The 25,250-nt window shown below is 43.8% G+C and overlaps 1 protein-coding gene across 1 annotated transcript in view; it reads left to right on the forward strand.

Moving 5' to 3' along the window:
* Positions 1–3,154: 3,154 nt before the first annotated feature.
* The window catches only part of LOC144819203 (C-type lectin domain family 12 member A-like), a 254,430-nt gene continuing 232,334 nt past the window's right edge, over positions 3,155–25,250 (forward strand). The window contains exon 1 of the mRNA XM_078677178.1: positions 3,155–3,294. Coding sequence (XP_078533304.1) covers positions 3,162–3,294 — 133 coding nt within the window. The 5' untranslated portion in view covers positions 3,155–3,161. The remainder of the gene's footprint in view (positions 3,295–25,250) is intronic.

Genomic DNA, 25,250 nt, shown 5'->3' on the forward strand with positions numbered 1-25,250 from the left:
AACATGTCGACCCTATCGCTCTTAATGTGACACCGTCACAGGCGATAGATTCCAATTGACAGCACTCCATTATTTATTTTTCACCTCTGTCAAGGGGACCAAGTTATTAATTCTAGATTACGGCAAAAACAGAAGACCATTGTTAGACCTGGCATCATTGGCGTGAGTCTCCCTTACATTTTGACGGATTGCCTCCTCTGTTTTAAATGTATTTTTGCTGGATTTATGCTTTGAGCACTGTGTCACTGCTAATCAGTGCCACAGTGCAAGTGCTCCCTATGTTAAATTGATGTACTAGTTGGTTATTCCATGATTGGGTTATTTGATTTATCTATCAGCCCCTAGTACAGTGCACCATGTGTGCCCAGGGCTTGTAAATCGAATGCTGCTGGTGGGTTTGCAGCACTGGTTGTGCCACCCACAGAAACAGCTTGTAAAGAAAGTGTGTCTCAGGCCTGCCATTGCAAGGCCTGTTTGCAGTCTAGCACTGCCATGTCGACTTGGCCAAGTGCACCCACTTTCCGGTCCCTAAACCTTCCCTTTGCTTCATATTAGACACCCCTATGGTAGGCCAAAGGGCAGGGTGCATTATAAGTATACGGTAGAAAATGCTCTGATGTAGCATGTCCTAATCGTGAATTACAGCCGTTTTCGTTTTTCACTATTGAAGGCTACCTGTTCTCATAGGCCAGAATGGGCAGTTAGATTATTACATTCCTATGATCCTAACTGACTCAGGGAACATGGTAGAAATTCGAATTTAGTATGCCTGAACTTAGAATAATAAAATACATCTTGTAGTATAGTTGGTTTTAATATTCTGTGTTTGAAAATACCACTTTTAGAAAGTAGGTATTTGCTTGCCTAACTATCCAGGCCTGCCTCTGCTGGGTTGTGTATTCCTTGTCTGGGTTTGTGAGTGACAGGGCTGGGGGATTCCAGGAGACAGGCTGGGGCAGCCCGGTGGTGAATGGAGAGATCTACATCTAGATGGGAGGGAGGAGTTGCACCTGAGCCTTCCCTATACAATGCTGGCTCCACCCCCTGTGGCTTGTCTGATGTCTCTGCCCTGCACTGTGAAAGGAGAGGAGGAATCTTGTCAACAGAGTGCTCCAGAGCTGTATCTTCCCTCCCCTGTGCTGGCTCCACCTCCTGTGGGGCGGCTGATGTCTCTGCCCTGCACAGTGAAAGGAAGAAGAGAGTCATGTAAACAAAGTGCTCAGGAACTGGTTTGGACTAGGCAGAGGCCCATCTGCCTTCAGAGAACAAAGGATTTTGGGGTCTAAATATTGGGACCCTGATCCCAAGAAATTAGATCACTTCTGGACAATAAACCTTTCTGCCAAGGAGAAGAACCAATGAAGCTGCAGGAGTTTGGACTGCCCCTCTGCCAGTGTGCTGTTTGCTGGGTTGGCCTGCAGTGGTTGCTTCCTTGCCAAGGAAAAGGAGAAGGAACTTTGTAAGGACTTTCATCTACAGAATATTCTCCAAGGGCTTGAACTGTGCTTGCCTCCTGCTGAAGTCTCAGGGACAAAAGACTTCACCTCCAGCTCCCTCCTGAAATTCCTTGCTGGGAATTCTGACTCCAGTCACTTGCGTGTCGCTGGGAGCTGGAAGCACAACGCATCGAGAAGAAGTGTGTCGCCGCCGCAGCTGAAATCATCGCAACGCCAGAGAAGCGAGCCTTCGCTGCACCTCCATGGAAGCGTGTGTTCATCGAAGCTGCCTGCTGTCGCATCACCGGAGAAGCGTGACGCCATCGAGAGAGTCACCATCGCATCACCGGAGAAGCGTGTCGCAGGGCCTGTTGCGGCTCCAAAGTACAGAGTAGTCGCAAGGCTGCCAGGGCGTCATCGATTCGCCGCATCAAGGGCGCCATCTTCTCGCATCACAACCGGATCGTCGCATCGCATCAAGGCCCCATCTTGCGCACCGCAACGGGCCCGCAGGCCGAGAATCTACGCATCACCTCCGCACCGGTAAGGCTCACGACGAGTCCCCTACTCTGCGCAAGCATTGAGGAAGAACACAACCGCTCCCCCGGGTCACGGAGCCGACGCATCTCCCCTTTTGCGAGCCTTTTGTTTACTTTGCGTTACGCATTCAAGTACTTTGTTGAGAACTTTGTCGCATTTACCACCAACTTGTACTAAGAGACTTTAATCATCTTTTAAGTAATCTTAAGTGTAGTATTGTGGATTTTTGTCGTTTGTGGTCTTGTGTTTAAGTCTATATAAAGAATACTTATTTTTATAAAACCTGTGTTGTGTCCATCTGTAGTGCTTCCACTGTATTACTGTGTATATTCACAAATGCTTAACACACTGCCTCTGAGATAAGCCTGTCTGCTCGTGCCAAGCTACCAAGGGGGTGAGCAGGGGTTATTAAGGAGTGTAATTCCCTTATCCTAACTTAGAAGTAAGGGTCCCTATTTGGACAAAGGTGAATACCATTGCCAACTAGAGACCCCCAGATCTAACAACCTTTGACAAAGAGCTCTCTCGTTGGGACCATGGGGCATTGCAACGCCGGCCCCATGAGAAGCAAAGCCCAATGATGAAGCATGATACCCATTTGGGTGTTTGAAGGCTCTGTCTCCTGATCATTAGCATCCCCCCTCCCCAGGGCTAGGCTTCCTACCTCTATTTTCTTTATCCTCTTAGGAACAGCCCCCTCATTTTGTATAACTATAATTAGAAGGGGGCACGGGTGCTGGACTTTTATTACCTCCTAGTCCCCCTTTTTGATCAAACAAATTGTCGGTTTTATCATCAATATTGTCTATATTAAGTGTCTTTGACCTGTTGTAGTCTCCTCTAATAATTGCAAGTTTACAAATTGATGAATATCATTAAATGGAAAGATTCCGCCTTCTCGTTGCGGTCCTGCTAGGTGTGTCGGATGCACTCAGGTGGGTGCACAATGCTCTGCTCTCTGACTATGAGATGAACAGGACGCCTACTGTACCGCTCTGTATTTGTTGATCAGATGAACACAAACACGCCACAGAGAACATCAAACTTCCCTATTTCTGTGGTTAAAGTAGCTGACAGGGTTGCCATGGACACCAGACACTTCCTGTCCAGCTGAGGATGTGACAGTGCCTTGAATAGTGCTCACCACCCTTCACACAGCCCTTGCTGTTACTCTCTGGTGTTACCATGGAGGGGGGTGTCACATACGCTGAACTGCAGTTTCAACCCTCGGCTCGTGCCCAGGAGGTCACATATGCAAATCTGCACCTCCCAGACCCCAAAGGAGCTCAGAAGGCAGCACAGGCTGAGCCCACAGCAGGTGAGGAGTGTGTGAATGTGTACAATAATCCCAGCAGCAGGTGAGCCTGACCATCTCAAGTTCTCAGCAGGGAGTGGTGACTTACTCCTGACTTAGGTCTGACTTACTTTAGAATTCACAAGAAAAAGACATACTTACAGAAGAAAGCTTTGATGATCAGGCCCCCTTTGCTGACTATTAATGCTGCACACCCCTTTGTGTCTCTTTTATGCTATTTACTTGCCCACAGAGGCTTATCCCCTTTATCTCATACAGATTTCATTTAAATTTGACTCTGTTGTGAACACTGTGTCAGAGCCGATTTGAACCTCTTCTGTTTTTATCATGCGCTTGACTGCAGACTCTTTTATGTCTTTCTATTAGAAATGTTGAAGGTTAGACACCCGCAGACATGTTAGCATCATGTCTGCCTCCTATCTAGTCTGACATGTTTCTGTTGTTTTTATTATGGACACTTGCAGTGAATAATAACGTGTGCCAATTGCTTTTATTAGAGGGGCATCTTATGCACATGGAAAGTGGGATGACACATTTATCACCATGCTTGTTTTGTCTTGTTACGACTTTATGTCTCCAAACATATAAACCAAACTCAGGAATGTATCCATTAATTGGAAAGGCTGCTGGGAGATGGGTAGAGAAGTGTCCTGCAGGCCAGCGGAAGTGAAAGAGAATAAACAGCTATTTTTATGGAGAGAAGGCTCGATTCATAGGCTTGATATTTTGTGCATCTGCTAGAATGTTAGCATAGCGCTTAGAAGCACCATTATGGCGTTAGGATGCTAGACATTTGCTATCCATGTTAGGAATGTTTTTCTTGTTTTCGCCGGCCAAGCCATGAATTGCTGCATTTTCTTTTATTCTACGTGGTTATCGTTCATATTATATGCACAATACTTGGGTTTTAGAAATAAACATTTTAAAGTTGTATCCCGTATTTCTTAGTGCTATTTTGAGGGTGTTATTAATTTACCAAATAGGGTTTGGAATTCTATTGAGTCCTTGAAGTCATCTCTAGTGGCACTAATCGTGACCAAAAACACCATCGTCACAGTATTGCTCAGCGGGTCGTGTATGGGTTGTAGTCCAAATGGATTACTAATTCGTCTTAGGGCATTAAACTAAATCCGTGCACCCGGGGGTTAGAAACCTGACCGCTGCAGCCCTGGGGATGAACCCCCAGATAGTGAAAACTCAGCACGTTCACCTCAGCCGATAGAACGTCTCCAGCTGTTGTTTGAAAAGCCATACAGATGTCATTAGTGCGTAATAATATTAAAATAGCACAAAAGCAGAGCTGGCTTGGTGACATGTTAACATACATGTAGTAAAAGCTGCCAGAGGTACTTTCATTTCTCAGTAGTAATAGTCTAGTGACGATCTCGTTACATAATGACACCACAGAGGGTATTTTTCGTGATTTTTCAAGAAATAGCATTTTGCACAATTAATGTAAATGCAGCAGACAGATTTACTGCTGAAAAATTCAAATACCAGCATCAACAAATTGAAAAGCTGCTGATGCTAACCCCGGGGGGTAACAATTCTATCCCTTGCAGGACAATAACTGTCACAGCAGTAGTAATGTTGGCATACTATGATGCGACAGTGTTATTTCACCTGTGTGTACTTCCTGTATGACTTGTGTGGTGCTGTTGTGCAGAACATTCCAGAGTCAGCGAGAGGTGATGCGCCTGTGATGTCACTGATAGAACGTTGATGCTGAGCGGAACAAACATTGCCTGCAGCAAGCTCAAACCCATTCCGTCCGCCATTTCTTGTGAAACACTTATACAACATGGGCCTCATTTATGAAAAGTGACGCATCACTGCGTGAAAACAGCAATGCGTCACTTTTCATTGCGCCCTCCTTGCAACACCAATGATGCGTCATATTTACATTATGACGCATCATTGCGCAAGGAGTTACAGATACGTCAGTATTTCTGACGTATCTGTAAGTGCAAAAGTGATGCATTGCTGGAGTGTGTCACAAAAGTGACGCAACTCCAGCAATGCGTCCTTTCACATGGGGCAAGCCCCATGTGAAAGGGCCTGCGTCAGTCTTACGCCTGCTGTGAGGCAGGCGCAAGATTTTGACGCAACAGCGTCCTAGAAGTGACGCAGTGAAATCTCATAGATTTCACTGCGTCACTTCTACGACCCTTTCTTGCGTCAATACGCCCCCCTTGCATACATTATACCTGGCGCAGGTATAATGTGGCGCAGAGATTTACAAAGTGACGCATCTACCTAGATGCGTCACTTTGTAAATATGGCGCAACAAGGCGCATTTTTTACACCACTGGTGCGTCACAAAAAGTGACGCACCGACGGCGTAAAAGTGACGCACGGCCTCATAAATGAGGCCCCATGTCTTTACAAGTTCAAAACTTCCACAATTTGCAAACATGGAGCACTTTTTAGCAGAGCTGCTAATTCCCTAATTGGGGGGAGGGGCTTTTTTTTTGCTTCCTGGGCCTAGTTTCTGCCCCACTCTGACACTGGGTGCAGCATTGAGGTCAGGGGGTTCTTCCTTTATATGCCTCAGAGACCCTCGCCCCATCGCTAAAACAAGGCTGCAGGAGACGTGTAGGGAATAAATGCAGGGTCCCTGGAGGATAAACCTATGTGTGCACTCACCCATGAGTGTTAACACCGCCAGAGGGAAGTAAAGAGGTGTCAGCATGAAGTCATGCCACTGACCAGGGTCTGTTGAAGGAACCTTTTATGTAACACAGCCTCGTACAACGCATGAGGGTATTTGGGCAGTGAACGACCTGTGGTACTCAGCCACATAAGAGGATGAGAGATGTGAGGGAAGCTGAGTTTCATCTGAGTCCATGTCCTCTGCCCTTTGTTACCTGTTTGAAGCTAAATACACAAACCAAGTTTCAAGTTTATTTTATTTAGCAGAGTTACTTAAAACCATTGCTACAAAATATCTCATTACGTGTCATCAGTTATTAAAAATATTAAAAACCAATTAAAAGACATTATAACCAAATGGTTTTTACAGTACATTAAAGGAATACGCAGTTATTTAACAGCGTCCGACTTTTCCTTGTCAGCTGTATTGCTGTTCTGACTAGGCATTTTCTTCTCCACTTGTCTTAAGATATTTACAAAGCGCCAGCACAGCCCGTCTCCATGAGCAAATACCTCTCTGGTTAAAAAGTGGTTTTAAAAGCTGTTTCCTTCCCTTTGTTAGTTCCTTGGATGTGTAGAGGAGATGCAGCATATCTTCTTGCGGTGTACCACATAAACGACAATTGGGATCAGATCGGTTTTTCAGCCAATATGGAAAGTGCTTTGTGCATGGCACCAAGCCTAATCCGTATTTTAAAATTTTAATTTTTGTATGTTTGGCAAAATGCAAAGCTAGATACTTTTGTGCAGCCAAGGAGGAATAGGAGCTCAAGATCATCCAGCCATGCGACCTCCTTGTTAGGGCTGCCTTATCTTCAATCCAGGATTGGTTCTTTACTATTTTCTTTGTTGATTTTTTTAAGGAGGCAATGACTTGTAGGAGTTGCCCAAAATTCGGTAAGACCCAGAGTGGACACGCTAGGTGCTAAATATTTTGCCGCTGGTGATGCTTCTTTCTGTTGCAGCTCAGACCACAAGTGCCAATTTAGGGTGCCTGATTTAGATTTCCTTACTTTTTACCAGAAAATAACTATCGCACCTTTTCTTGCAATGGTCTTTTTTTGAACACCAAACTCAAGCCTAATTTGTGCTGGAGAGACTCGTGTTGGTAAACCAAAAATTATTCTGTACACTTTTGCGACCACAACATCCAAGAGCTTCGAGTCCCTTCCTCTCTGTGCCTCCCTCCCATAAGTTATTGTGGGTAGGAGTTGAGCTTGTATAACTTCAACCAATGGGGCAAGTAAGGGGTCAGTCAGTTTGGAATCGAGGTCTCTCATTGAGGTGGCTAGCGCTATGCCTTTCCTTTTTAATTGTCATGGTTTTGTTTTTTTCCAGGTTAATATTTAAGTCGTTAGCCTCAGAGTATTTAAATGTGATATCAAGAAGACGCTGTAGACCCACCTTCATTTGGCTGATCAATACTAGGTCATCAGCATAGAGTAGGCATGGTAGTACTAGGTTTCCAATCTTTGGAGAATGTGAATTGCTGGCATTTAATAGCGGGATCAGATCTTCAAGAAACAGATTAAAATGCATCCATCTGGGCCAGTACGCAGCCTTGCTTGAGGACTTCTGCTGTTGGAATTTTCCTCGATAGGGTTGACCCGTCACCCAGCTTTACTTGCACCTAGGTCTAAGTATGCAAATTAATTAACAGGTTCAGTAAAGCCGGGGAAATGCCCCAGCCTGCCAGTTTCAACCCAAGTTTGTGACGATTTACATGATCGAAAGCTGCCCGGTAATCGATGAAGCACAAATGTAGTGGCGTTTTTGTGATCTCGGCCTTATCGATTAACAGAACCATAGTTGTTATGTTTGTTGTGGTCCCAACAGATTTGGAGAAGCCAGTTTGATTTAGGGGGATGATCGAATTATCTTCCGCCCAGAGTTGCAGTGCGTCCAGCAACGTGCTGGCAAAGTATTTTCCCTCATTGTCCAAGAGGGCAACTAACCGGTAACGCTTAGGCTGGGTCTAGTCACCTGATTTGAAAATTGGTGAAATTATCGAAGTCCGCCAGGATGGAGGGAGTAGGCCTGTTGTTGGCAATCAGAGCACAGTGTTAGTGTTGTGACTAGACGTCAGTGTCCACCTGTCGAGAGGAGGAATGACCCCAATAAAGTCTGTTCAATAATCACCCTAGGATATGAAATCTAACCTGCCCAACAAGTGCCAAGCCTCGCCTTCCGTCTTCCTGGTCTTACTACTGTGAGAAGGCCATCAGAAACGATTTAACCTTTTATTTGGCACATAACGCTATTATCTTTTGCAATACCAGCCAGTGAAAAAATAATTTGTAAACAAATACTCCAAAAAATAATCCACAAAAAAGTTTTTGCTGTTGGTGTGGGGCAGGGGGAAAATATGAACAAAGAAATCCAAAATATATTCTGAGAAGTCACTCTGAAATTTATAAAAAATTTAATCCATTGTGAGAAGAGATCTTAGACAACAAATGTTATAGTAGGAATAAAATGTCCAATTTATTCCAAATCTTTAATGTAAGATTAAAAAAAACTATAATTTTTTTCCTCACTTAATAACTCGTTTATTTCAGTTTCCAGAAAACATCATTTCAAATAAGTATTATAACAATCATAGAAAATAGACACGGGCTACAGTAGTTAGTAAACTCACTGATGGGGCTACTATCAGCAGTTGCCCCCAGGGAGGTAAATAGTCAAATAGTAAACGCTTCTTCATAGAGGCGCTAAACATAAGAGGAAAGAGTCCATTTCAACTCGTTATTTGTTACTGGGTAAAGGTTATTTCATCACTTGAAATTTGAACGGAACAATCCAGAATGGTTTACACTTCAGTAAACTACAAAGACTAGCTCAATCAGCCTACACGTTTCACACAAGTGCGTGTTTTTGATATTTCAACCCTAAGATGCTGATTTATATGTTGAGGGAGAGGGGTTCCCTACCGCCAACACAGTGGTCTGCCCACCCGCTTTACATTTTGGGCAAAGCATAGGTTTGGCTATGGCCGTGACTACTCCATCATCGCCATGGCCAAACTTCTCCAACAGCTCGACGGAGTAAGGGCCATTGGAGAATTGGCTGTCAGTTCATTCGCCCAATAATAATGGGCAGACAAATAGCCGTTTTTAGGTTTTACCTGCACAGCGCTTTTGCTTTGCTTGTGAAATCTCTTGTATTTAATATATCTTAAAAGGGGGCTCTTATCAGTTCCCATTTCCAAATTACTGTGTTCTTTCGCTTTGTGCCAAACTTTTTTTATAACCCGCCCTGGGTGCATGCAGTTACGATACTTCTTTGAAAGCTGTTCCCACTGTTTAAGACCCATTCACTGTCAAGATAAGACAGAGAGCTTCTGATAGTATGGGGAGAGTACAAGCACTTTACCACTGGTTTGCAGAGAAGAAGTGCACAGAGTCCTAATGGCATCCGAAAAGGGTTCAGCAACACAAGGGAACAATCATTGGCATAGCCAATAGGTCTCGCCTTTAATACCATATAAGTGTTTAGCCATGCAATAGTTGATGTTGTTGCACAAAGGATATTGTGCTTCATAACTAAATACTTATAAGGTCCCAAAAGCGAGACCTATTGGCTATGCCAATGCTTGTTGCAGACTGATTTCCTGCACACTATATCGGGTGGCATTGTTTGTCCTTGCTGAGGTTCTGCTCTGGTGATGAAGCCCACAGCACGTTTTGTTTTTAATCCTGCCATGCCATCACTGCTGTCTGGTTCTTGGTGGCTGAACACATTAGAATAATCTCTACGTTGCCACGTTGCGGGTTCTATAACTTGTCAGGCCCACAGCATGTGTGGGGTACTAAAACCCTTGAACCAGATTGAAATGATTTCTCCCAATATTAATAGGAAGGACAAGAACAGAATCTTCTGCAACGTGTGATGCCGCGTTGAAATTGAAAATGGTAATGCCATCCAGCCAACAAATCTGTTTCTCTCCAATAGGAATCAGTTCACCAGGCCATGGAGGATTAGTGTAATGTTCTCCGTGCTAGAGGGCATGACTGTTAACCAAATATTTTCAAAAACAAGGAACGATTTAACAAAACATTGTGGGATAGGATGGGACTTTTACTAGCCTGGTATCTTTTGAAGTCGAGGACAATTCATTTTCAGTGATCCCCTGAGATCTTCGTCCATGAGCCCCTTTTTTTTTTTACATTCCCACTTATTCAAGGTCAGGGGAACTAGTGCCAGTGTAACCAACATGGCCTAAGGAAGGGAGAGCAGGCTGTTAAATATGGGGTCTGTAGGACAATGGCTGACTTAAGACAAATGCTGCCAGTGTTTTTTCAGGTTTTTAGCCGAGAATCCTAATAGAAATGTTTTGTAAGTCTCCCCGACAAGGACATTAGTAGCATACCACAGTCTTTAAAATCCACTCTCCTAGACCAAAGAGTATACATTCCCTTTCTCCAAAGTTCTGCCTGCAGTGATAAGCACAGGACAGTGGTTTTAGGCTTCTCTCTAACTATTTGAACAAATTGTCCATCCCAGTGCCCCACAATGCTTTGGGACTATGTACTATGTAGGAATGATGGATTTTCTTTGAGGGTAGGAGTTGGCCACAGATCAGTGCAGCTCTGTTGATGTGCTCACACATGCAACACCATCCACCTTTATGCAAAGTGAAATTGAGGTGTCTATACCTATAGTATGTGAAATTTGCATAATTTGCTTTTGAATAAATGTTTGAACTTTTAGGAAATTCAGGCAATCTGTGCGTAGTTGCGCAAAATGAAAATCCGTCATTTGGTGCTATATTTTAATTCAAAAATGTTTTTGACGTGAGGACTCATTTCATGCAAAAAAGTCTTTTAAAAAACAATTGCTGCTAACTGTTGTTTGCATTTTGGCTGTTTGTATTGTAATTTTGTAATGCAACGCGGTGTAATTTCAGGAACTTTGTATCACAAGTGTAATTTGAAATTACAAAAATGACGCTGGCGTAATTTACATTTTGCCTGGGCCTAGTTTGGCTGGGAACCAAGCCAGATTGTCAGGCTACCTACTGGCTGTGTAAACTAGATCCATTGAAATTCATTCTATGTACGCTTATCCTGTCTGGATAACCTAAACATCTGGAATGGATACAGCCTCTGGGACATCAGTTAAATATCATTTATCTAAATTGACTTCCTTGAATAATAAGAAGTCTTGTCAGAAGGAGCTTTACCTACCAAGCCACCGAGAAAAGTACTGTGGGTGCTAATGCCTCACTTTGCTCTGGCCAGGTTCCGGGCAAAATATCCAGCAATCCACTAGGTTAAAACAGTATCCCATAGACATTCAGACACTAACTGCCAGAAAGGTCACGTTGGGTTGTTAACCGACATACTGTGCTTAACACTATTAACATTTTGCAGTAATAGATCTCTTGAAGCCCATTTTCAGACACACATGCGTGGAGGAAGCAATAACTGGCCACCGGCTTCCCACAGCATGCCGTAATACTTGGTGAGAAACTTTACTCCATCAGGCTAGAGGCCAGTCTGTTTCTCTGGTGCTTCCATGAAACAGAAGAAAATACAGATGTAACAAAATTTCCCATGGCGCCTGCCTTGTACAGAACTCATTACTCTATTAGTACCACAAGAACATTTAGAGTGGTTCATGACTAATCACCTACTTACTGTTCACACACATAAGCATTCCTAATAGAGTACCTGGCAGAAGACACGAAAGTGGCAAAAATCACTCAAAATTCTTGACTAAATACCAAGTCACAACTTCCACACATGCACGGCAATAGAATACAGAGAATCTCCATGAATCTAGAAGTCTCCTGAAACAAACACTACTGAAATTGACTGATATCATGAAATAAGACGCGCGGTCGCAAGACACGCTCTGTGGTGGGGGAGGGGCGAGCAAGACAGAGAGGCGGAGCGAGGCATGCGCGCTTGGGAGAGCGAGAGGAAAGCCAAATGCCGCCTCTGCTTGTGCCTGTGCGCGTAACCACACATGGCCGTGAGACACGCTCTGTGGTGGGGGAGGGGTAGGGGAGAGCAAGATAGTGAGGCGGAGCGAGGCACATGCAATTGGGAGAGCGAGAGGAAAGCCAGATGGCGCCTCTGCTCGTGCCTGTGGGCGTAACCGCACTCAGTGCGCCACAAAAAAAGCTGTGGTTGGCTTTTTAAAGCCCACTCGCTAAATGTCTCGCCAGAACAGCGCATGCGCTGGCTCAGGCGAGACCTAAAAACCCAGAGGAGACCCTTTCAAAAAAGAGGCAGGCCCAAAAGGGGAACTCTTTTTTAACACCTCAGAAGTCAGATGCACCGCTATAGATGTTACATTACCGGAATCCACTCTGCATTTATAGCATTTATAACTGCTGTATGTAAATTATCATCACTAAATGGCAGTATTGTTTTTAGGTTTCCCCTGCACAGCGCATGCACTGTGCTTGTGAAATCTCTTGTATTTAATACATCCTAAAAGGAGGCTCCTATTAGTTCTCATCGCCAAATTACTGTGTTTATTCCCTCTTGTGTAGAACTTTTTTTGTTAACTCCCCCTGGCTGGATAGGTGGTCCATCTCAGATTTTATTCTTCCATTCCCCACTGATATATCCCCGATATTACTTATTTTCCTAATTATTTCCTATCAAATTAACCTTCTGACATGCCTCTTCCAAATGCTTAAACTTCTCCCAGAAAACATTGAACATTACAATGTCATCTAGTTATGCTTCTGCATATTTTCTATTTTTTCTCAAAACTTGGTCCATCAACCTCTGAAAAGGTTGCCGGACACACATACAGACACAATAGACTAACAGTAACCTGATACACTCCAGGTGGTATTGCACATTACATTATTTCTTTTCTGGTAGTACCAAAATCTTTTTACAATGGGCCTGACCTAGTTTGGTAATCCACTCATCTGCCTTGACATAGGGTAAGAATCAAACTGGGACATTTGACTTAGCTTCCTGCAGTCAGTGCAAAAACTAAGGCTTCCATTCCCCTTTGGTACTAGTACTTCCGGGGAACACCAATTAAACCTTTGAGGAACCTCAACTCAGTAAATAGCAGGCGTACACTTCTGCAAAACTAAAATGGACCCTGCCAAATAGCCAATAATTTATTTTCTGTTGATTTTAGGACGATTAACACTTTGGGGTATATTTACAAACCCCTATCACCAAAGGAAGGTCACATTTTATGAAGTTCTTGTGGTGGTAGGGGCTTCACATTATTTACAAGGTAGCGTTAAGCCACTTATCGTGGCTTAACGCCACCTTGTCAATAAGGCACCCTCTCAGGCTCTACTCAGAATGAAAGGGGTGGGCAATAGGTGTTGTGGTGCGCATTCTGCCGAGCACTCATTGAATTTGATACTGCCCCATATTTACAAGGGCGGTGTGAAAATGGGGCTGTGCCAAAATTAAGACCAGGGAAAACCTGGTCCTAACATGATGAATTAAGGAGAAATGCTCCCCTCCCGCACATAAACAATCCTTAAAAAAATTACGATTTGCAATTTGTATGTGTACTACACAATGCCGCACACATAGGAGTAACAAATCACCATTTGTGATTGTTTATGTGCCGGAAGGGAGGCCTTCATGTACATAAACAGTCATTACCCTCAACGCAGTCACTTTGGTTCCTGCATTGGCAACTGCCAGCTAAATTTAGTGCCAGCGCTAGGGGAAACACAGGGGTGCACGTATGTCTGTAAATATGGTTCATTCCTGTATTTTCAGAATGACGGAGCCTGGCATTAGCAAGTTTTGCTTAACGCCACGCTCGGTCATTCTGTTGTACATATGCCCCTTTGTCTCCTGTTCTGGACTCTCAAATCTTAGTGTTCTTTTCACGTGCCTTGTGAATTAGGGGAACTTATAAACAAGATTAAAGGTGGTGTGAAGTCTTTTTTTTTCTGCTTAGTGCCCATTTTTGCTGCATTTTGAACACGTTTGCCCTTGTCTTTTGGGCTTGGACTTCAAGGCAACTAGAATTATGGCTCTACTCTTAGTTCAATTTTATGGGCACAAACAGTATAAATCTCGCAAATAGTTTGACTTTATTTAATCTCGCAAATAGTTTGATTTTTTTTAACCACGCGAGGGTCGACAATTTTCATAGTGTCCCCAGTGTTTTATATAATATGTGTTTATTACATGCTGGGTTTGCTGCTATGAATTAAGGGAGTTTATAAACACAATGATAGGTGGTGTGACATATTTTTTTCAATTTTTAGGTTAGCTGCTTTTCAGCAGTATTGAATATGCTTGCTCTGGTCTTTCAGTAAACCTTGTCCTAACTAAGTTACAATTGGAATATTAGAACACAAATATCTTCTTGTACTGTATCCCACTCATGATATTTCCCTCTATCATTCCCAGAAATCCATGAGATATATTAAACCAAAGCTGGGTGATGCTCCATCAGCAGTTGCCCCTCACAAAGCATTAGAAACCTATGCGAGGTAGAAAATCATGACCTTTTATGCTTAATTGAGACCTGGCAGGGTGAACAACATAACTTGAGATAGATGCCTTGATTCCACCGGACTATAGCATTTTGAAAGCAGTTGACCCAGATGGGAAGGAGATGTCACAATTATTGCAAGACATTTCCTTGCTATTTCGGCAACATCTGGGTTCTTGAGAAGAATGAGGAAACTCTTTATTTTATACTGAAAATTACTGAACGTCTGTGCTTTTTATTAGCATTGATCCAGTGCCCCAGTTAAAAAATAAAGGACGATGATTGGACGTCTAGGAGACACACGTTTGTGGTTTGACCAGGCAGTCAATCAATCAATCATCGCACTTGTATAGCGCACTACTCACCCGGAAGGGTCTCAAGGCGCTTGGGGGAAGGGGTCCGCTATTGCTCGAACAGCCAGGTCTTGAGTTGCTTCCTGAAGGCGAGATGGTCCTGGGTCAGTCGAAGGTGGATGGGGAGGGAGTTCCATGTCTTGGCCGCCAGGTAGGAGAAGGATCTTCCTCCGGTGGTGGCTCTTCGGATGCGTGGTACGGTGGCAAGGGCGAGGCTGGTAGAACGTAGCTGGCGGGTGGGCGTGTAGAAGGTCAGGCGGTCGTTGAGGTACTTGGGGCCCAGGTCGTGGAGAGACTTGTGTGTGTGGGTGAGGAGCCTGAATGTGATCCTCTTGTTGACGGGGAGCCAGTGCAGGTCTCTCAGGTGGCCGGAGATGTGGCTGCGTCGGGGGATGTCCAGGATGAGTCGGGCGGAGGCGTTCTGGATGCGTTGGAGTCTTTTCTGTAGCTTGGCTGTGGTTCCGGCGTAGAGGGTGTTCCCGTAGTCCAGTCGGCTGGTGACGAGTGCCTGGGTGACCGTCTTCCTGGTTTCGGTCGGGATCCATCGGAAGATCTTGCGGAGCATGCGAAGGCTGTGAAAGCAGGATGACGAGACGGCGTTGACTTGTCTGGTCATCGAGAGGGAGGAGTCCAGGATGAAGCCCAGGTTGCGTCTTGTCTGAGTTCAGTTTCAGGCGGCTGTTCTTCATTCACTCGGCGACGTCTTTCATCCCTTCATGTAGGCAGGTTCTGGTGAGGGAGAGGATCAGCTGGGTGTCGTCGGCGTAGGTGATGATGTTGAGGTTGTGTTGGCGTGCGATGGCTGCAAGAGGTCTCATGTAGACGCTGAAGAGGGTCGGACTGAGTGATGATCCTTGCGGCACTCCGCAGATGACTTCGGTGGCCTCGGATCGAAACGGGGGGAGGCGGACTCTCTGTGTTCTTCCGGCGAGGAACGAGGAGATCCACTCCAGTGCCTTCTCTTGGATGCCGATGTTGCTGAGGCGTTGAACTAGGGTGCGGTGGCAGACAGTGTCGAACGCTGCGGAGAGGTCCAGGAGGATGAGTGCCGCTGTTTCCCCATTGTCGAGCAGGGCTCGGATGTCGTCGGTGGCTGCGATGAGGGAGTCACAGATAGATTTCTGATTGGTATGAACAACCAATACATAATGCTGGATATATATCTGATCTGATCTTTTCAGCAACTAATTTGGTAATGGTAGAAGACCCTCTGAAACAGATATGGGGTGATCATTTTGCAACCTCAATTCAATTATTGTTGGAAACTTGCTCTTTATGCTCAGAATTTCACTCAGAATTCTTTGATCCAGCTCTCCCGTGCTGCTGCACCGCTTGCTTTCTCCCTGATTTTCTGAGTGATACCTCCTACTTTCCTTGCTTGTCTGTTTTCTCTTTCATTTGCCCCATTTTCTAAGTACTTTCTCCTGATTTTCCCTCGTGTTTTAATCCTTTCTTATTCTTTTCCCCCATTTTCGCGTGCTTTCGCGTGCTTTTGTCTTATTTTATACATCCTTCTCCTTCCTTTCCCTCACTTTTTCTAAGTGCTTGTCCTGCTTTTCTCTAGTTTTTTACATCCACTCCATGTATTTTCCTCATTTGCTGCTCCCGTTGGATGCCCGTTTTCTGATCTAACACTCCCAGTGTCCCTCGCGCCTCACAGGACCTATTCAATGGAGGACCCAGAACTGATTGAGGGGGTAGGGAAAGGGTTGCCCTCAACCCACAGACTTGCACTGGGGCATACATGTGGACCCCACAAATCTCTCCTCTTAAGACTCCTGGACCTGTGAAGATTCAGAAGACGGACTGCCCTCCTGTCTAAAGAACCCGAAGGAAGACTGGAGTTGTGTGCCCTGAACTCAGGACCCCAGATGACTGTTCTGTTATTTGAGCTACAGGAAAACAACAAACTTCCAGTGGCCTCTCCCTGCAACTGCCAAGCTGACCAGTACCTACTGGATCCGCCCTGGGCCCTGCGGCTGGCCTTTGAATGAGTGAGTCCTAACCTCCAAGTGGTGCTCTCTAGGTAATAGACGCTTAGAGGTTTTGTTAGAGTGTACAAAGTAGTACATATATTTTTTTATCAAATTTAATTTTTTATTTTATATATATATAAATATATAAATATATAAAAAAAAAAAAACAGCAATGCGTCACTTTTCATTGCGCCCTCCTTGCAACACCAATGATGCGTCATATTTACATTATGACGCATCATTGCGCAAGGAGTTACAGATACGTCAGTATTTCTGACGTATCTGTAAGTGCAAAAGTGACGCATTGCTGGAGTGTGTCACAAAAGTGACGCAACTCCAGCAATGCGTCCTTTCACATGGGGCAAGCCCCATGTGAAAGGGCCTGCGTCAGTCTTACGCCTGCTGTGAGGCAGGTGCAAGATTTTGACGCAACGGCGTCCTGGAAGTGACGCAGTGAAATCTCATAGATTTCACTGCGTCACTTCTACGACCCTTTCTTGCGTCAATACGCCCCCCTTGCATACATTATACCTGGCGCAGGTATAATGTGGCGCAGAGATTTACAAAGTGACGCATCTACCTAGATGCGTCACTTTGTAAATATGGCGCAACAAGGCGCATTTTTTACACCACTGGTGCGTCACAAAAAGTGACGCACCGACGGCGTAAAAGTGACGCACGGCCTCATAAATGAGGCCCCATGTCTTTACAAGTTCAAAACTTCCACAATTTGCAAACATGGAGCACTTTTTAGCAGAGCTGCTAATTCCCTAATTGGGGGGAGGGGCTTTTTTTTTGCTTCCTGGGCCTAGTTTCTGCCCCACTCTGACACTGGGTGCAGCATTGAGGTCAGGGGGTTCTTCCTTTATATGCCTCAGAGACCCTCGCCCCATCGCTAAAACAAGGCTGCAGGAGACGTGTAGGGAATAAATGCAGGGTCCCTGGAGGATAAACCTATGTGTGCACTCACCCATGAGTGTTAACACCGCCAGAGGGAAGTAAAGAGGTGTCAGCATGAAGTCATGCCACTGACCAGGGTCTGTTGAAGGAACCTTTTATGTAACACAGCCTCGTACAACGCATGAGGGTATTTGGGCAGTGAACGACCTGTGGTACTCAGCCACATAAGAGGATGAGAGATGTGAGGGAAGCTGAGTTTCATCTGAGTCCATGTCCTCTGCCCTTTGTTACCTGTTTGAAGCTAAATACACAAACCAAGTTTCAAGTTTATTTTATTTAGCAGAGTTACTTAAAACCATTGCTACAAAATATCTCATTACGTGTCATCAGTTATTAAAAATATTAAAAACCAATTAAAAGACATTATAACCAAATGGTTTTTACAGTACATTAAAGGAATACGCAGTTATTTAACAGCGTCCGACTTTTCCTTGTCAGCTGTATTGCTGTTCTGACTAGGCATTTTCTTCTCCACTTGTCTTAAGATATTTACAAAGCGCCAGCACAGCCCGTCTCCATGAGCAAATACCTCTCTGGTTAAAAAGTGGTTTTAAAAGCTGTTTCCTTCCCTTTGTTAGTTCCTTGGATGTGTAGAGGAGATGCAGCATATCTTCTTGCGGTGTACCACATAAACGACAATTGGGATCAGATCGGTTTTTCAGCCAATATGGAAAGTGCTTTGTGCATGGCACCAAGCCTAATCCGTATTTTAAAATTTTAATTTTTGTATGTTTGGCAAAATGCAAAGCTAGATACTTTTGTGCAGCCAAGGAGGAATAGGAGCTCAAGATCATCCAGCCATGCGACCTCCTTGTTAGGGCTGCCTTATCTTCAATCCAGGATTGGTTCTTTACTATTTTCTTTGTTGATTTTTTTAAGGAGGCAATGACTTGTAGGAGTTGCCCAAAATTCGGTAAGACCCAGAGTGGACACGCTAGGTGCTAAATATTTTGCCGCTGGTGATGCTTCTTTCTGTTGCAGCTCAGACCACAAGTGCCAATTTAGGGTGCCTGATTTAGATTTCCTTACTTTTTACCAGAAAATAACTATCGCACCTTTTCTTGCAATGGTCTGTTTTTGAACACCAAACTCAAGCCTAATTTGTGCTGGAGAGACTCGTGTTGGTAAACCAAAAATTATTCTGTACACTTTTGCGACCACAACATCCAAGAGCTTCGAGTCCCTTCCTCTCTGTGCCTCCCTCCCATAAGTTATTGTGGGTAGGAGTTGAGCTTGTATAACTTCAACCAATGGGGCAAGTAAGGGGTCAGTCAGTTTGGAATCGAGGTCTCTCATTGAGGTGGCTAGGGCTATGCCTTTCCTTTTTAATTGTCATGGTTTTGTTTTTTTCCAGGTTAATATTTAAGTCGTTAGCCTCAGAGTATTTAAATGTGATATCAAGAAGACGCTGTAGACCCACCTTCATTTGGCTGATCAATACTAGGTCATCAGCATAGAGTAGGCATGGTAGTACTAGGTTTCCAATCTTTGGAGAATGTGAATTGCTGGCATTTAATAGCGGGATCAGATCTTCAAGAAACAGATTAAAATGCATCCATCTGGGCCAGTACGCAGCCTTGCTTGAGGACTTCTGCTGTTGGAATTTTCCTCGATAGGGTTGACCCGTCACCCAGCTTTACTTGCACCTAGGTCTAAGTATGCAAATTAATTAACAGGTTCAGTAAAGCCGGGGAAATGCCCCAGCCTGCCAGTTTCAACCCAAGTTTGTGACGATTTACATGATCGAAAGCTGCCCGGTAATCGATGAAGCACAAATGTAGTGGCGTTTTTGTGATCTCGGCCTTATCGATTAACAGAACCATAGTTGTTATGTTTGTTGTGGTCCCAACAGATTTGGAGAAGCCAGTTTGATTTAGGGGGATGATCGAATTATCTTCCGCCCAGAGTTGCAGTGCGTCCAGCAACGTGCTGGCAAAGTATTTTCCCTCATTGTCCAAGAGGGCAACTAACCGGTAACGCTTAGGCTGGGTCTAGTCACCTGATTTGAAAATTGGTGAAATTATCGAAGTCCGCCAGGATGGAGGGAGTAGGCCTGTTGTTGGCAATCAGAGCACAGTGTTAGTGTTGTGACTAGACGTCAGTGTCCACCTGTCGAGAGGAGGAATGACCCCAATAAAGTCTGTTCAATAATCACCCTAGGATATGAAATCTAACCTGCCCAACAAGTGCCAAGCCTCGCCTTCCGTCTTCCTGGTCTTACTACTGTGAGAAGGCCATCAGAAACGATTTAACCTTTTATTTGGCACATAACGCTATTATCTTTTGCAATACCAGCCAGTGAAAAAATAATTTGTAAACAAATACTCCAAAAAATAATCCACAAAAAAGTTTTTGCTGTTGGTGTGGGGCAGGGGGAAAATATGAACAAAGAAATCCAAAATATATTCTGAGCAGTCACTCTGAAATTTATAAAAAATTTAATCCATTGTGAGAAGAGATCTTAGACAACAAATGTTATAGTAGGAATAAAATGTCCAATTTATTCCAAATCTTTAATGTAAGATTAAAAAAAACTATAATTTTTTTCCTCACTTAATAACTCGTTTATTTCAGTTTCCAGAAAACATCATTTCAAATAAGTATTATAACAATCATAGAAAATAGACACGGGCTACAGTAGTTAGTAAACTCACTGATGGGGCTACTATCAGCAGTTGCCCCCAGGGAGGTAAATAGTCAAATAGTAAACGCTTCTTCATAGAGGCGCTAAACATAAGAGGAAAGAGTCCATTTCAACTCGTTATTTGTTACTGGGTAAAGGTTATTTCATCACTTGAAATTTGAACGGAACAATCCAGAATGGTTTACACTTCAGTAAACTACAAAGACTAGCTCAATCAGCCTACACGTTTCACACAAGTGCGTGTTTTTGATATTTCAACCCTAAGATGCTGATTTATATGTTGAGGGAGAGGGGTTCCCTACCGCCAACACAGTGGTCTGCCCACCCGCTTTACATTTTGGGCAAAGCATAGGTTTGGCTATGGCCGTGACTACTCCATCATCGCCATGGCCAAACTTCTCCAACAGCTCGACGGAGTAAGGGCCATTGGAGAATTGGCTGTCAGTTCATTCGCCCAATTATAATGGGCAGACAAATAGCCGTTTTTAGGTTTTACCTGCACAGCGCTTTTGCTTTGCTTGTGAAATCTCTTGTATTTAATATATCTTAAAAGGGGGCTCTTATCAGTTCCCATTTCCAAATTACTGTGTTCTTTCGCTTTGTGCCAAACTTTTTTTATAACCCGCCCTGGGTGCATGCAGTTACGATACTTCTTTGAAAGCTGTTCCCACTGTTTAAGACCCATTCACTGTCAAGATAAGACAGAGAGCTTCTGATAGTATGGGGAGAGTACAAGCACTTTACCACTGGTTTGCAGAGAAGAAGTGCACAGAGTCCTAATGGCATCCGAAAAGGGTTCAGCAACACAAGGGAACAATCATTGGCATAGCCAATAGGTCTCGCCTTTAATACCATATAAGTGTTTAGCCATGCAATAGTTGATGTTGTTGCACAAAGGATATTGTGCTTCATAACTAAATACTTATAAGGTCCCAAAAGCGAGACCTATTGGCTATGCCAATGCTTGTTGCAGACTGATTTCCTGCACACTATATCGGGTGGCATTGTTTGTCCTTGCTGAGGTTCTGCTCTGGTGATGAAGCCCACAGCACGTTTTGTTTTTAATCCTGCCATGCCATCACTGCTGTCTGGTTCTTGGTGGCTGAACACATTAGAATAATCTCTACGTTGCCACGTTGCGGGTTCTATAACTTGTCAGGCCCACAGCATGTGTGGGGTACTAAAACCCTTGAACCAGATTGAAATGATTTCTCCCAATATTAATAGGAAGGACAAGAACAGAATCTTCTGCAACGTGTGATGCCGCGTTGAAATTGAAAATGGTAATGCCATCCAGCCAACAAATCTGTTTCTCTCCAATAGGAATCAGTTCACCAGGCCATGGAGGATTAGTGTAATGTTCTCCGTGCTAGAGGGCATGACTGTTAACCAAATATTTTCAAAAACAAGGAACGATTTAACAAAACATTGTGGGATAGGATGGGACTTTTACTAGCCTGGTATCTTTTGAAGTCGAGGACAATTCATTTTCAGTGATCCCCTGAGATCTTCGTCCATGAGCCCCTTTTTTTTTTTACATTCCCACTTATTCAAGGTCAGGGGAACTAGTGCCAGTGTAACCAACATGGCCTAAGGAAGGGAGAGCAGGCTGTTAAATATGGGGTCTGTAGGACAATGGCTGACTTAAGACAAATGCTGCCAGTGTTTTTTCAGGTTTTTAGCCGAGAATCCTAATAGAAATGTTTTGTAAGTCTCCCCGACAAGGACATTAGTAGCATACCACAGTCTTTAAAATCCACTCTCCTAGACCAAAGAGTATACATTCCCTTTCTCCAAAGTTCTGCCTGCAGTGATAAGCACAGGACAGTGGTTTTAGGCTTCTCTCTAACTATTTGAACAAATTGTCCATCCCAGTGCCCCACAATGCTTTGGGACTATGTACTATGTAGGAATGATGGATTTTCTTTGAGGGTAGGAGTTGGCCACAGATCAGTGCAGCTCTGTTGATGTGCTCACACATGCAACACCATCCACCTTTATGCAAAGTGAAATTGAGGTGTCTATACCTATAGTATGTGAAATTTGCATAATTTGCTTTTGAATAAATGTTTGAACTTTTAGGAAATTCAGGCAATCTGTGCGTAGTTGCGCAAAATGAAAATCCGTCATTTGGTGCTATATTTTAATTCAAAAATGTTTTTGACGTGAGGACTCATTTCATGCAAAAAAGTCTTTTAAAAAACAATTGCTGCTAACTGTTGTTTGCATTTTGGCTGTTTGTATTGTAATTTTGTAATGCAACGCGGTGTAATTTCAGGAACTTTGTATCACAAGTGTAATTTGAAATTACAAAAATGACGCTGGCGTAATTTACATTTTGCCTGGGCCTAGTTTGGCTGGGAACCAAGCCAGATTGTCAGGCTACCTACTGGCTGTGTAAACTAGATCCATTGAAATTCATTCTATGTACGCTTATCCTGTCTGGATAACCTAAACATCTGGAATGGATACAGCCTCTGGGACATCAGTTAAATATCATTTATCTAAATTGACTTCCTTGAATAATAAGAAGTCTTGTCAGAAGGAGCTTTACCTACCAAGCCACCGAGAAAAGTACTGTGGGTGCTAATGCCTCACTTTGCTCTGGCCAGGTTCCGGGCAAAATATCCAGCAATCCACTAGGTTAAAACAGTATCCCATAGACATTCAGACACTAACTGCCAGAAAGGTCACGTTGGGTTGTTAACCGACATACTGTGCTTAACACTATTAACATTTTGCAGTAATAGATCTCTTGAAGCCCATTTTTAGACACACATGCGTGGAGGAAGCAATAACTGGCCACCGGCTTCCCACAGCATGCCGTAATACTTGGTGAGAAACTTTACTCCATCAGGCTAGAGGCCAGTCTGTTTCTCTGGTGCTTCCATGAAACAGAAGAAAATACAGATGTAACAAAATTTCCCATGGCGCCTGCCTTGTACAGAACTCATTACTCTATTAGTACCACAAGAACATTTAGAGTGGTTCGTGACTAATCACCTACTTACTGTTCACACACATAAGCATTCCTAATAGAGTACCTGGCAGAAGACACGAAAGTGGCAAAAATCACTCAAAATTCTTGACTAAATACCAAGTCACAACTTCCACACATGCACGGCAATAGAATACAGAGAATCTCCATGAATCTAGAAGTCTCCTGAAACAAACACTACTGAAATTGACTGATATCATGAAATAAGACGCGCGGTCGCAAGACACGCTCTGTGGTGGGGGAGGGGCGAGCAAGACAGAGAGGCGGAGCGAGGCATGCGCGCTTGGGAGAGCGAGAGGAAAGCCAAATGCCGCCTCTGCTTGTGCCTGTGCGCGTAACCACACATGGCCGTGAGACACGCTCTGTGGTGGGGGAGGGGTAGGGGAGAGCAAGATAGTGAGGCGGAGCGAGGCATATGCAATTGGGAGAGCGAGAGGAAAGCCAGATGGCGCCTCTGCTCGTGCCTGTGGGCGTAACCGCACTCAGTGCGCCACAAAAAAAGCTGTGGTTGGCTTTTTAAAGCCCACTCGCTAAATGTCTCGCCAGAACAGCGCATGCGCTGGCTCAGGCGAGACCTAAAAACCCAGAGGAGACCCTTTCAAAAAAGAGGCAGGCCCAAAAGGGGAACTCTTTTTTAACACCTCAGAAGTCAGATGCACCGCTATAGATGTTACATTACCGGAATCCACTCTGCATTTATAGCATTTATAACTGCTGTATGTAAATTATCATCACTAAATGGCAGTATTGTTTTTAGGTTTCCCCTGCACAGCGCATGCACTGTGCTTGTGAAATCTCTTGTATTTAATACATCCTAAAAGGAGGCTCCTATTAGTTCTCATCGCCAAATTACTGTGTTTATTCCCTCTTGTGTAGAACTTTTTTTGTTAACTCCCCCTGGCTGGATAGGTGGTCCATCTCAGATTTTATTCTTCCATTCCCCACTGATATATCCCCGATATTACTTATTTTCCTAATTATTTCCTATCAAATTAACCTTCTGACATGCCTCTTCCAAATGCTTAAACTTCTCCCAGAAAACATTGAACATTACAATGTCATCTAGTTATGCTTCTGCATATTTTCTATTTTTTCTCAAAACTTGGTCCATCAACCTCTGAAAAGGTTGCCGGACACACATACATACACAATAGACTAACAGTAACCTGATACACTCCAGGTGGTATTGCACATTACATTATTTCTTTTCTGGTAGTACCAAAATCTTTTTACAATGGGCCTGACCTAGTTTGGTAATCCACTCATCTGCCTTGACATAGGGTAAGAATCAAACTGGGACATTTGACTTAGCTTCCTGCAGTCAGTGCAAAAACTAAGGCTTCCATTCCCCTTTGGTACTAGTACTTCCGGGGAACACCAATTAAACCTTTGAGGAACCTCAACTCAGTAAATAGCAGGCGTACACTTCTGCAAAACTAAAATGGACCCTGCCAAATAGCCAATAATTTATTTTCTGTTGATTTTAGGACGATTAACACTTTGGGGTATATTTACAAACCCCTATCACCAAAGGAAGGTCACATTTTATGAAGTTCTTGTGGTGGTAGGGGCTTCACATTATTTACAAGGTAGCGTTAAGCCACTTATCGTGGCTTAACGCCACCTTGTCAATAAGGCACCCTCTCAGGCTCTACTCAGAATGAAAGGGGTGGGCAATAGGTGTTGTGGTGCGCATTCTGCCGAGCACTCATTGAATTTGATACTGCCCCATATTTACAAGGGCGGTGTGAAAATGGGGCTGTGCCAAAATTAAGACCAGGGAAAACCTGGTCCTAACATGATGAATTAAGGAGAAATGCTCCCCTCCCGCACATAAACAATCCTTAAAAAAATTACGATTTGCAATTTGTATGTGTACTACACAATGCCGCACACATAGGAGTAACAAATCACCATTTGTGATTGTTTAT

Source organism: Lissotriton helveticus, chromosome 2_1 (genome assembly GCF_964261635.1).
Source record: "Lissotriton helveticus chromosome 2_1, aLisHel1.1, whole genome shotgun sequence".
NCBI classification, from domain to species: Eukaryota; Metazoa; Chordata; class Amphibia; order Caudata; family Salamandridae; genus Lissotriton; species Lissotriton helveticus.